We start from the raw sequence: 12,417 nt of genomic DNA, 5'->3' as shown, positions 1-12,417 counted from the left end.
TATATTCAATAATTGAATATATGGGTTTATCTAACCTCCTTGTCTGATTATTGGGATTAGTGTCAATCTATATAAATTTGAATTGTTCATAAGGTTATTTTGATATGTAAATATCTTCTATAAAGTCTCATCTGACCTTTACATTAAGAGATTTTCTGTCTTACCAGTAGTGGAACAAAATGTAAATGTCTACTGATAGCTCATGTTTATATTGCTGTGGACTCAGGGTTTTCCTCTCCTGGATCAGTTTGAAAAGTCCATGGGGAAATATTAGTTTTAATTTCCTCACACATAAAAAAGAGATACTGATATTAATACAGACTTGTTCCAAAAGGATCACCAGTCCATTTTGGAGGATGTTCAGCAAATAAAGAATTAGACAGATGACAGTTGACAGACCCCTGAGACCCAAAATACAAGCCATCATAGTAGTAGATTTTTCCAAACTCTTTTCAACTTAGCAGTAGATTTTGGATTCCAAAATATTTTTCAAGTTAATATTGTAAATAGAGTTTTATCCCCTCTGTAAATTAAACTGCCTTTTTATTACTCTCTCTTACTCCCACACAGAGTAATTTGGTTTCATTATACAGTGTTCCCTCGATTTTCGCGGCTTCGAACTTCGCGAAAAGTCTATACCACGGGTATTCAAAAATATTAATTAAAAAATACTTCATGGGTTTTTTCCCTATTCCACAGTTTTTCCCACCCGATGACATCATATGTCATCGCCAAACTTTTGTCTGCCTTTAATAAATATTTTTTTAAATAAACTTTAATAAATAAACATGGTGAGTAATAATCTGAATGGTTGCTAAGGGAATGGAAAATTGCAATTTAGGGGTTTAAAGTGTTAAGGGAAGGCTTGTGATACTGTTCATAGCCAAAAATAGTGTATTTACTTCCGCATCTCTACTTTGCGGAAATTCGACTTTCGCGGGCGGTCTCGGAACGCATCCCCCGTGAAAAGTGAGGGAACACTGTATTGCAAGCTTAAAATCTTGATGAAATTGTATCCATTAATCTTAGGACCAAAGATAGTTGCCATTGAATTACTTCAGGAATATATACTATGAACAGGGTCCCCCCACCCTTCCAGTTAGTGCACCTTTAATTAAATAATATTTACTTTTATTTAAATGAAGATGGATGGGACAAGATTTTAGCCTCAATTCATGAGAACAGTACTTTCAAGATTCTTCAAAGTAGATCAGAGCAATCTTTCTTTATTCAGTCTAAGATATCAAAAGTCAAATCTATGCAATTTATAACTATGCATATTGAAAATTGTTCCAGGGAAAGACATTTGATTGTAAAGGTAAGCCAAGGTTCCTGCTGCTTCAGAGTATTGTTTTGTAATTTCCAGATGCTAGTTTTCCACGTATGAAGAATGCATTAATTTAGATTTTGAAGTGCCATATAATTTAATTAGCTCTTGTTGTTTCATCTTGCTGTGTATATCTAAAACTCATTGTATATGACAGGAAATCTTTTAGAAATACATTTCAAACATAATTTTGAAAGTGATTAAAATTCTGCAGCTTCACTTTAAAAATTGCAATTATATTTTCATTACCAAACAGGGACATTGCCAGTGCAATAAAAGAACTTCTCGATACAGTAAATAACGTCTTCAAGAAATACCAATATCAGAACCGGAGGGTATGTGAATTAATTTCTACTATAGTGTCTCATCAGAAATATAATTAAGCACAAGCATTACAAATATACGCAGCTTCCTGTTCAGATAATATGAATTGTAAACATAATTTTTCAGTTAATACAAATTGGTAAATAAAAAGACAGGATGATGAATAGAGATTTTTCAGTCTATGTGGATTTTTAATCAGTAATGACTGCTTTAAGGTTTAATATATTTTTTATTGTTTGCAAAAGTCGCTTGTAGGAGCACATTTTCATCATTTAAATGGTGAATTTTGCCATTTCCAACATTTACTGTATACCTTAGCTCATCTTGTTCTGTGTTCATTGACTAACACATAATGTTTGAGGAAAATGAAAAATGTAATTACTATTTACATAAACTTTTTCAGGCACTTGAACACCAAAAGAAAGAATTTGTAAAATACTCCAAAAGTTTCAGTGACACTTTAAAAACGTATTTTAAAGACGGAAAGTAAGTATGTTTCTTTTTTAATTGACAGTGACTATTTCCTTTTTCTTTTTGTCTTAATAATTTGTACACCAAAGAACGCCCTTTGCAATAATCTTAATATCGTAATTGCTCCCATCGGTTCCAGTTTAGCAAAGAATGAAAAAAGATTGGAACATTTGCTTTTTAAACTTAGGCATCAATGAGTCTACTTAATATTTAATTCTCCTTGGGAATCTACAGCATCACTGTTCTAATAGTAATTATGTCTTCCTTTTCATCCTTGCTAAAAAACTATATTAGGAGGGAATTTAGTCCCATGGTGAGTCCTAACAGATGGGGGCAGAATGGGATTTGCACTAAAACAAATCCATTGTCTCTAAAGCTGTTTTTTGTTCTTTTCAACACCTGTTTTTGTTACCTCCCTCTGATACCTTTCGTTCTCTTTTCCTGCAAGGAAAGAACATACATCACTTACTAGAGACTGGAAATTACATCTTTCAGAGGGTTTTGGAAGTAGGCTAAAATTTCATGAAATTAGACCAAAGACTCTTATGTAGATATATACAGTAATACATTGTTCACTCTGTCATAGCATAAAATATATGGAATTTTTAAAATGGGAAAAAGTCACAAAAGCATCAAGCCTCTGACTTAGCTATCAATTATTTCATATTTATGATTGCTCTGACAAAAGTTTTTTAACAATCTAATACAAGAAGGGAAATAATGGGAAATTATCCTTGTCTAGGAACAACCATTTTCACATGTCAAAATGAACGACAAATTTCTATGGCTATAAAGTCGAGATTCTCTATCTGATATAAATTTCTGGTGAATGTATGAACATGTCTAGGAATGTAGAACTCTTTAGATCCAAAACCCGGAAAAAAAGTGCTTCAGAGTGAACGTTGATACATCTCTTGGCACATCCTTAAAGGAGTTGTGACTTTTTCTGGGCTTTAAAAAGTCACCAAGAGGTGTGGCATTACCCCTCCCCCCTTTTGTTTAACCTTCCAATTAAAAACACTTCACGTTTCTAGACAAGTATCTGTGGTTTTCCTGAGAATAATGTAGAGTTTGGTATTTTCTTCTAATGATTTTCTTTTTAATGGCTCAGTTACCTATAGCCCCAGATTTATATTCTTTGGGGTCTCTAGTAGTGCACTCTGCCACTGTTGTTTTTATGGAAATAGAGAAAGCTAGCTACATGTTTCCTGCCTCCTACTGACTTTGAGTTAAATGGGATTTCCACAACAGAAAAATAATTTATTTTCAAAGGCTGATAAAAGGGAGAACCACCATTCGCATCTAAGTATGATAGCTGTTGCTTAGATACAGAATCACTGTGTGCTTCTGAATAACAATTGGAGGAAAAAATCTGGAGAGAAAGACTGTTGTATTTTGGCTCTTTTGCCAGATTTCCTAGAATCATCTGATTAGCCATAATTGGTTATAGGATATTGGGTTCCCTTAACATAGTATATGTAGTAGCAGGGGATTGGTCTGGTTTGTACATAAATTTGAGACCACATGGAATTCCAGGACTGTTGGCAAATTAGAATTTGGGGGAGGGGGGGGCAGTAGCAAACTCTTAATGCTTCCAAACAAGTTACATAAATATAGTTCCAAGTTCTGTATGGATATGGAAAATGGAAGCATATATAACAAAATCTATAACCAGTGCTTTGAAAACAGCAGAATAAAATCCATATTAGGTGCCACTGAAGAACAATTCTAATACTGTGTAGTGAGGAGGAAAAATCCCATCTGTTCTTTGACCTTGTTTGTGTTTGTAGCTAGCCGAACAATGCTAATACTCTAAAAGTCTCCAGGTTTTTTTCCACTATTCCATTTATTAGCATTTATAGTAAGACATTATTCTAAATTGTTAATATGCATGTATCCAAGGAATTAACTTTGTTTGCTCATGGATAAATATAAACAAAGAAAGGGAAGTAGATTTGGGGGGTGGGGGGGTGGTTGTTGGAGTTTTGTTTTCTGTTTTTTGTGTCAAATAGAATCATAGGGTTTGAAGAGTTTATTTAGTTACAAATTTCAGTTCAGAAATCAAAATTAAACATCCCAAATGGGTGGCTATCTAACCTCTACTTCAGGGTTGTCAAACTTCATTTCATTGAGGACGGCATCTGGGTTGTAGAAACATAGAAGTCTGACGGCAGAAAAAGACCTCCTGGTCCATCTAGTCTGCCCTTATACTATTTTCTGTATTTTATCTTAGGATGGATATATGTTTGTCCCAGGCATGTTTAAATTCAGTTACTGTGGATTTATCTACCACATCTGCTGGAAGTTTGTTCCAAGGATCTACTACTCTTTCAGTAAAATAATATTTTCTCATGTTGCTTTTGATTTTCCCAACTAACTTCAGATTGTGTCCCCTTGTTCTTGTGTTCACTTTCCTATTAAAAACACTTCCCTCCTGGACCTTATTTAACCCTTTAATATATTTAAATGTTTCGATCATGTCCCCCCTTTTCCTTCTGTCCTCCAGACTATACAGATTGAGTTCATTAAGCCTTTCCTGATACATTTTATGCTTAAGACCTTCCACCATTCTTGTAGCGCGTCTTTGGACCCATTCAATTTTGTCAATATCTTTTTGTAGGTGAGGTCTCCAGAACTGAACACAGTATTCCAAATGTGGTCTCACCAGCGCTCTATATAGCGGGATCATAATCTCCCTCTTCCTGCTTGTTATACCTCTAGCTATGCAGCCAAGCATCCTACTTGCTTTCCCTACCGCCTGACTGCACTGTTCACCCATTTTGAGACTTTCAGAAATCACTACTCCTAAATCCTTTTCTTCTGAAGTATTTGCTAACACAGAACTGCCAATACAATACTCAGATTGAGGATTCCTTTTCCCCAAGTGCATTATTTTACATTTGGAAATAGTGTTTGACTGCAGGGGGTCTGAGTATGCATGGGCATGGTGGGCGTGGCCAGCTTGATGTCACCCATGTTGGGGGCACCTTTGGTGACCCGAAAACTCTGCCAGAGAAAACTGGCTCCATTTTCGGCTTTTCCTTCTTTTATGATGTGGATCTCTTTCCAGGTAGATTTTAAAATGAATACCCTAATCTGGCTTTTTCCTTGTGTTAATTTCATTCTGGTATCAATATATCGGTTCAGAGTTCTGCCTTTAGGGTTTAGGCCATTAGAATTTATCTCTATGTTCTTCATCAACTTTTAATTTCTGTCATTAGTTTTTCCAGTGTAGGTAATCTTATTCGAAATGTATTTTGAAAAACCCTTTGGGATCTAACTTATTTGAATTTATATAAATGTTATAATTGTCTATAATGCTTCTTTTGACTGAAAAGGTAATATAAACAGCAAGCTGATGCCTCAGATGTCTCATTTCCAGCTACTTCAAAACTTTACTTCAATTGTTACTGATTTGTTACAATTATGTCCTAACATTATAATTCTTAATGTAACAAGAGGCAAATGATTAACAAGTTGTGGAGTAATCTCATTCTCACTTTAGCTGATACATTTCTTTCAAGTGTATGTTCCTCTTCAGCCTAGAAAACATGAGCATTTTCAGCTAATTGCAACAATTTTACCAACTTACCATTATGCTACAATGTTCCAGAGGTTTTTAATTATTATTTTCATGATCTGGAAATAATATTTCCTGATAAACACATCTCTGGATTCCTTTACTGGTTTGTCTATTTTCCTCACTGAACATTATTAAAGCAATGAATGTGAATGGGTGTTTTTACCAGATTTCAAGGTTTTGGAATAACTAAACGAGGGGGAATTCATATCCAAATCCATATGCCAATTTTCATAAGTAGGATGGATCACTTTAGCAGGAATTCCATTGATTTTCAAGAGAATGGTATGTATCAATAGAAAAGAATATTTGTAGTTCAAGGTTGAATTTTGGGGTTCTTGAGCAATCTGAGCTCAGCACTGATGATGTTACCTAGCTGGGTAATGAAACGTCTGCAAGAAAGTAAACAAGTTTACTAGATAAATGGTCAAAGAAATGGAAACTGCAGTTTAATGTTTCCAAATGTAAAATAATGCACTTGAGGAAAAGGAATCCTCAATCTGAGTATTGTATTGAGTCTTCGGAGAGGGGCGGCATACAAATCTAAGTAATAAATAAATAAATTCACAGTTCTGTGTTAGCAAAAACAACAGAAGAGAAGGATTTAGGGGTGGTGATTTCTGACAGTCTCAAAATGGGTGAGCAGTGTGGTCGGGCGGTAGGAAAAGCAAGTAGGATGCTTGGCTGCATAGCTAAAGGTATAACAAGCAGGAAGAGGGAGATTGTGATCTCGCTATATAGAGCGCTGGTGAGACTACATTTGGAATACTGTGTTCAGTTCTGGAGACCTCACCTACAAAAAGATATTGACAAAATTGAACGGGTGCAAAGACGGGCTACAAGAATGGTGGAAGGTCTTAAGCATAAAACGTATCAGGAAAGACTTAATGAACTCAATCTGTATAGTCTGGAGGACAGAAGGAAAAGGGGGGACATGATCGAAACATTTAAATATGTCAAAGGGTTAAATAAGGTTCAGGAGGAAAGTGTTTTTAATAGGAAAGTGAACACAAGAACAAGGGGACACAATCTGAAGTTAGTTGGGAAAATCAAAAGCAACATGAGAAAATATTATTTTACTGAAAGAGTAGTAGATCCTTGGAACAAACTTCCAGCAGACGTGGTAGATAAATCCACAGTAACTGAATTTATACATACCCGGGATAAATATATATCCATCCTAAGATAAAATACAAAAAATAGTATAAGGGCAGACTAGATGGGTCATGAGATCTTTTTCTGCCGTCAGTCTTCTATGTTTCTATGTTTCAAAAAGCACCAAGGATCCCACGGGATACACTTGTATTCAGAAACAATGTCCATTAAATTCATTGACCCGGGTAAGTAAGTATAGAATGGAATAGAATAGAATTCTTTATTGGCCAAGTATGATTGGACACACAAGGAATTTGTCTTGGTGCATATGCTCTCAGTGTATATTATGAGGTACAACACTTAATGATTGTCATAGAGGTCAAATTAGCAATGAGGAAACAATCAATATTAATAAAAATCTTAGGACACAACCAACAAGTTACAGTCATACAGTCCCTAAGTGGGAGGAAATGTGTGGTAGGAATGATGAGAAAAATTGAGTAGTAATAGTAATGCAGACTTAGTAAATAGTTTGACAGTTTTGAGGGAAATATTTGTTTAGCAAAGTGATGGTGTTCGGGGGGAAACTGTTCTTGTGTCTAGTTGTCTTGGTGTGCAGCTCTGTAACAATGTTTTTGGGGTAGGAGTTGAAATAATTTATGTCCAGGATGTGAGGGGTCAGTAAATATTTTCACCGCCCTCTTTTTGACTCGTGCAGTACGTATACCTGGAAAGCAAGGTTGCCAGCAATTGTTTTTTCTGCAGTTCTGATTATCCTCTGAAGTATGTGTCGGTCTTGTTGAGTTGCAGAACCAAACCATACAGTTATAGAGGTACAGATGATAGATTCAATGATTCTTCTGTAGAACCTATCAGCAGCACTTTGGGCAGTTTGAGTTGGTGCAGAAAGAACCTTCTTTGTTTTGCTTTTTTGATGATGTTATTGATGATATGTGACCATTTTAGGTCTTGAGATATAATAGAACCTAGAAATTTGAAGGCCTCTACTGTTGATAATGTGTTGTCTAGGATTGCAAAGCAGTAACTTGGTTCTTTAACTACAACATTTAGAACTCAGTAATTTTTTCTCACTTAAAAAAAGAACTTAATTATTTTCAGAGTTGAGAGTATTAAAAACCTTCAACCAGAATTTCCAATTGTTGAACTTCCTTTGTGAATTACTGTTGTGTGTTTAAGTACTACATTCCAGAAGCAGTGTATAGTATTTCATCGCAAAAATTATTTGTATTTAATATGATGGCTTTCTATTTTGTATAAGTTTATCTTGTTGCTAAAATATGCCTTCTTTCTGTTTTTCTTTCCAATAGGGCAATAAATGTGTTCATAAGTGCCAACCGACTAATTCATCAAACTAACTTGATACTCCAGACCTTCAAAACTGTGGCCTGAAAAAAAACCCCTGTAAATGTTGAGAGCTGTACTTTTCAATGACGGATAGGATACCTTTATATGTAAACTTTAAAGTTTTGACTGTGTAAATTATCAATCCCAATTGAAGGGACTTAATGCAGGATTTTGAATGGGATTTCTTGCCATCTTACACCATATTTTTGTAAAAACATAGCTTAATCATAATCACACAATGAAGATTTTGCATCACTTTTTTGCTATTATCATTCTTTTCAGAATTATAAGCCAAAAGAATTTACGCCTTAATGTGTCATTATGTAACATTCCTTATAAGAACTGTAAATATTTGGTGTTCTGTTTCTGACATTTTAACTTGAAAGCGAAAAACTGCAACAGAATTATGTATTTAACAATATTGGTGGCAAATATTCAATAAATAGTTTACATCTGTTTATCTGTATAATTTTATCCCATAATGGTGTCCTTGAAGCTAAAATCAGCGAGGAGATGTACATAAGTCTTCGGAGATCGTACAAAGAATGATGTCCTTTTAAGAAGATTGAATCTTAGACAGCATCTTCAGAGTTTCCTGCACAGAAATTCACTCTAACTACTGAGTCTTTCCCTCAAAGCTTGATTTTTTTCCAAATTATTTTTAGAGTAAATTATTATATTACCAAAGAATTCATCATTAGAGGTGGCAAGAACTGCAGGACCTCTTTCGGAAGTGATAATAGAAGTGCAGTTGTCAATAGATAGTTTTATATATATGAACTTATGCAGCATCACTGTTAGTAAATTTGATACCTAGTGCCAGGGTAGGGGGTGAAAACAACCTGTGAAAACTATTCAGAATTGGGAGAGTGTGTTTGATTAAGAGATGTATTTCTGAACTATTTACAATCAACAGTTTCCATTAGATAATATGACCTTGGTGTACTAATTTAGCTACACTGAAATTTGAGAAATTACTTTTGTTGATATATATATTCTGGTGGGAATATCTCTAGCGTTTGGCAGTATAACAAAAGCAAAAGTGAAGTTTGCCCAAAGGAGTTTGGCATTTAATTTTGATAACAAAAACCAATGAAGGAAAGAGAAGTGAAGATAACAGGCAGGCTACCCGTATCACTGTGCTAGAAATTATATTTAATAAAGTATTGCAGTTATATCAATGCAAGAGATCAAGTCTACTCATTTGTGCAATGGTGCTATTTAATATGTATGTTTAAATAAATGGTTTTAATATCTATGCTTTTAATAATAGTCATGATAGGACAATTGATCTCCAACAGGAAATTCATTTGTTTGTTATAGAGCTGTTATGCTAGGATATTTTACACATCTGTCTTTGTGAACAGCTTATCTATATTGTGATCATGTGTTTGCATCACTTTTTTTCTTCTTTCACTCTTACTTCTGCAAGAACAATAAGAATGATTATTCACAATGTCTTAGTTAAACATTGGTTTTATAACTCTTTTAATAAAGTTTTTTTGTGTGTACATTTTTATAACGGAAAAATCTTCAGCATCATGTACAGGTAGTTCTTTACTTATGACCATGATTGAGCCCAAAATGTAAGATTTGAAAGTGATAAAAGAGGTAACCACACAACCTTATCTGACTGCATCATGGCTTTCTCCGACGGGATTGTTAAGGGGTCGTGCATGTTGTAATGGAGCTAAAGAACTGACTTCCAAAGGGAGGCAGGCAGCGCTCTCAAAGAAGCTGAATAAAAATCCATTTTCACCCAGCCTCTTTGAAAGAAAGAAAAAACAACATTGCGTGCCAGAGAGACTCTGCCTGCAAAAGAGGATCTTCTAGGTGATGGCCCCCTTCTCTGTGGACATATTCCCTCCCAAGTATGATTGCCTCTCACCCTGCTACTTTTTCAAAAAGCCATGAAGACCTGGTTTTGTCGGGGGACCACAAATGGAGATGGAGCCAATCTAGTATTTGATTTGTCTTGCCATGGGGATTTTATGGGGTTTTTTTTATGTTGTGGGTTTTTTAATGTTGTATGTCATCCAAGTATGGGTTGGGCATTCATATAAATATCTTTAATAAATAATAAATGTGGCTGGCAGTTTTAGCCATAATGTCATCCCTGCTTCTTCCAGAACATCTTCAGTCTGCCACTTTTCACTGCAAGTCTCTTGTCTCTCTTGGCTTGGTTTTCATTTCACAGACATGTTATTGTAATGCAAAGTATGGTTTAATGACTGTGTAACAGGTGTCCTGTTAGTCTTGGCTTGTGTAAATATTGTACGTTCTTGGTTGTAGTATTCTTGCTAATCTAACGCTAGTTCCTCTTATCTGGGTATTGGCTAATAGGTATACGATAAGAAAGTGTTCAGGGCTTCTGAAATTATTACGTTAAATTTCAGCAGCAAAATGCCAGGTATTCAGCAACGTGATTTCGACTGCTGAATATAAATAACACTTTCTAAAGGCACCCCATAGTTTCTATTCCACTGACATCACCAGTCATATTTTATCCTAGCGGAAGTTTTCCAGCTCAAAAATTCTAAGGTCTTCATGCATGCCCTGTCTATTTAAAATCACAGGTGATCAATAATATTCAACCCTGGTAGGTATGAAGGCTACTCAAAACTCTTTTTCCCCCTGCATGGTTGTTTTGGAGATTTATCTTCAGTCTTGCTAAAATATCTAGCCTCTTTTCAGCTTCAATTTCTTCACTAATAGTCAAATGTTGATCGGCTACAGAAAATGTTCAGAAACTCTTGTTCCTGCCAGAGGAGGTTTAGTCAGATTAACTAAACTCGGCATCTGCCATCTTCATTTTTTTCTTACCTTGAACAACTGTCCATTAATTTTAACTAGGGCCGTAATGGTGAACCTATGGCACAAGTGCCAGAGGTGGCATGCAGAGCCATATCAGGTCATGTAAGGTGAGCATGTGCGTGCTGGCCAGCAGATTTTTGGCCTTCTGGAGGCTTTCCTGACCCTTGGGGAGGGCAAAAAACCCCGGTCCACCGGGCCTACCGGAAGTTTGTTTCCAAACTTCTGGTAGCCCTGCTGAGCCCATTTTTTTTGCCTCCCACAAAGTCTGGAGGCTTCAGTGAGACCTGTGTTGATGTGCCGAGGGGGTCGGGCTATCACACGCACCCATCCTTTTTGGCATCTTGCCTGCTCTCCTTGCCTTTCGTAAGCTCCTTAAGACCCACCTGTGTCATCAGGCACGGGGGAACTGAGACATCTCCCCCGGGCATATACAATTTATGAATGGTATGTGTGTATGTATGTGTGTTTAGAAAATGGTTTTTTAAAAATGTTTTTAGTAGAAATTTAGATTGGTTGTAAACTGTTTTTTCACTTTGTTGTGAGCCGCCCCGAGTCTGCGGAGAGGGGCGGCATACAAATCTAAATAAACATAAACAAACAAACACCCGAGCCAAAAAAAAAAAAGGTTTGCCATCACTGAACTAGGATATGCATTCAAATTTGCTCAAAAGAGTTGCAGTGGTTTTAACTTTAAATTATGTAGAGGTGATGTCTGATTCAGTAGAACATAATTTGGGAACAGGTGCCTAAATTATATTAAATTATTTAGGCATACTTGAATTTTATTAACAGGTAGTCCTCAATTGAGTCCAAAATTTTCATTGCTAAGCAAGTCGGTTAAGTGAGTTTTGCCCTGTTTTATTATCTTTCTTGACACAAATTGTTAAATGAGTCACTGCAGTTGTTAATAATGGATTAGGTGAATCTGGATTCCCCATTGACTTTGCTTGTTGTTGCTTGTCACATGACCCTGGGACACTGCAACCCACGTAAATTCATGTCCATTACAAAGCTTCTGAATTTTGATCATGGGACCATGATAAATGAGAAACCATCTTATGCTTATGCTATGCATTGATGCTGCAATGAGAAACTATGTTAAGTCACTTTTTCAGTGCCCTTGTAACTTCAAATGGACATCAAACAAATGGTTGGACATTGAGGATTACTGCAAAATCATTCCTGTCATAAATATAGGAAGTTGCATGATGTTAATTAGGTTCAACCTCATCATGTCAAACCATTCCATAGTTATTCATAGTAAACCAGGGGTGAAATGGTCCTGGTTTATTTGTGCTTGTCAGTCATCGGAGAACCGTTCGTGAAGGGAGTGTGAGGTTCCGCTCACTTGCGTGGATGCCACTATTAGGGTTATTTTACCCTCTGCAAGTGCAAAGAGTTCTGTGTATGCACAGAAGGTAAAAGAAAGCATGAGTGGAGC

At 35.9% G+C, this 12,417-nt stretch overlaps 1 protein-coding gene across 1 annotated transcript in view; it reads left to right on the top strand.

Annotated features, from left to right (window-relative positions):
• PDCD10 (programmed cell death 10) overlaps positions 1-8,625 on the top strand; it is a 37,375-nt gene extending 28,750 nt beyond the window's left edge. Inside the window, exons 6-8 of the mRNA XM_070753569.1 lie at positions 1,584-1,662; positions 2,055-2,137; positions 8,126-8,625. Of these exons, the coding sequence (XP_070609670.1) occupies positions 1,584-1,662; positions 2,055-2,137; positions 8,126-8,207 (244 nt within the window). The 3' untranslated portion in view covers positions 8,208-8,625. The remainder of the gene's footprint in view (positions 1-1,583; positions 1,663-2,054; positions 2,138-8,125) is intronic.
• Positions 8,626-12,417: the final 3,792 nt, after the last annotated feature.

The sequence above is a fragment of the Erythrolamprus reginae genome, chromosome 5, assembly GCF_031021105.1.
Source record: "Erythrolamprus reginae isolate rEryReg1 chromosome 5, rEryReg1.hap1, whole genome shotgun sequence".
Lineage (NCBI taxonomy): Eukaryota > Metazoa > Chordata > Lepidosauria > Squamata > Dipsadidae > Erythrolamprus > Erythrolamprus reginae.
This window is presented reverse-complemented; position numbering and strand designations above follow the sequence as displayed.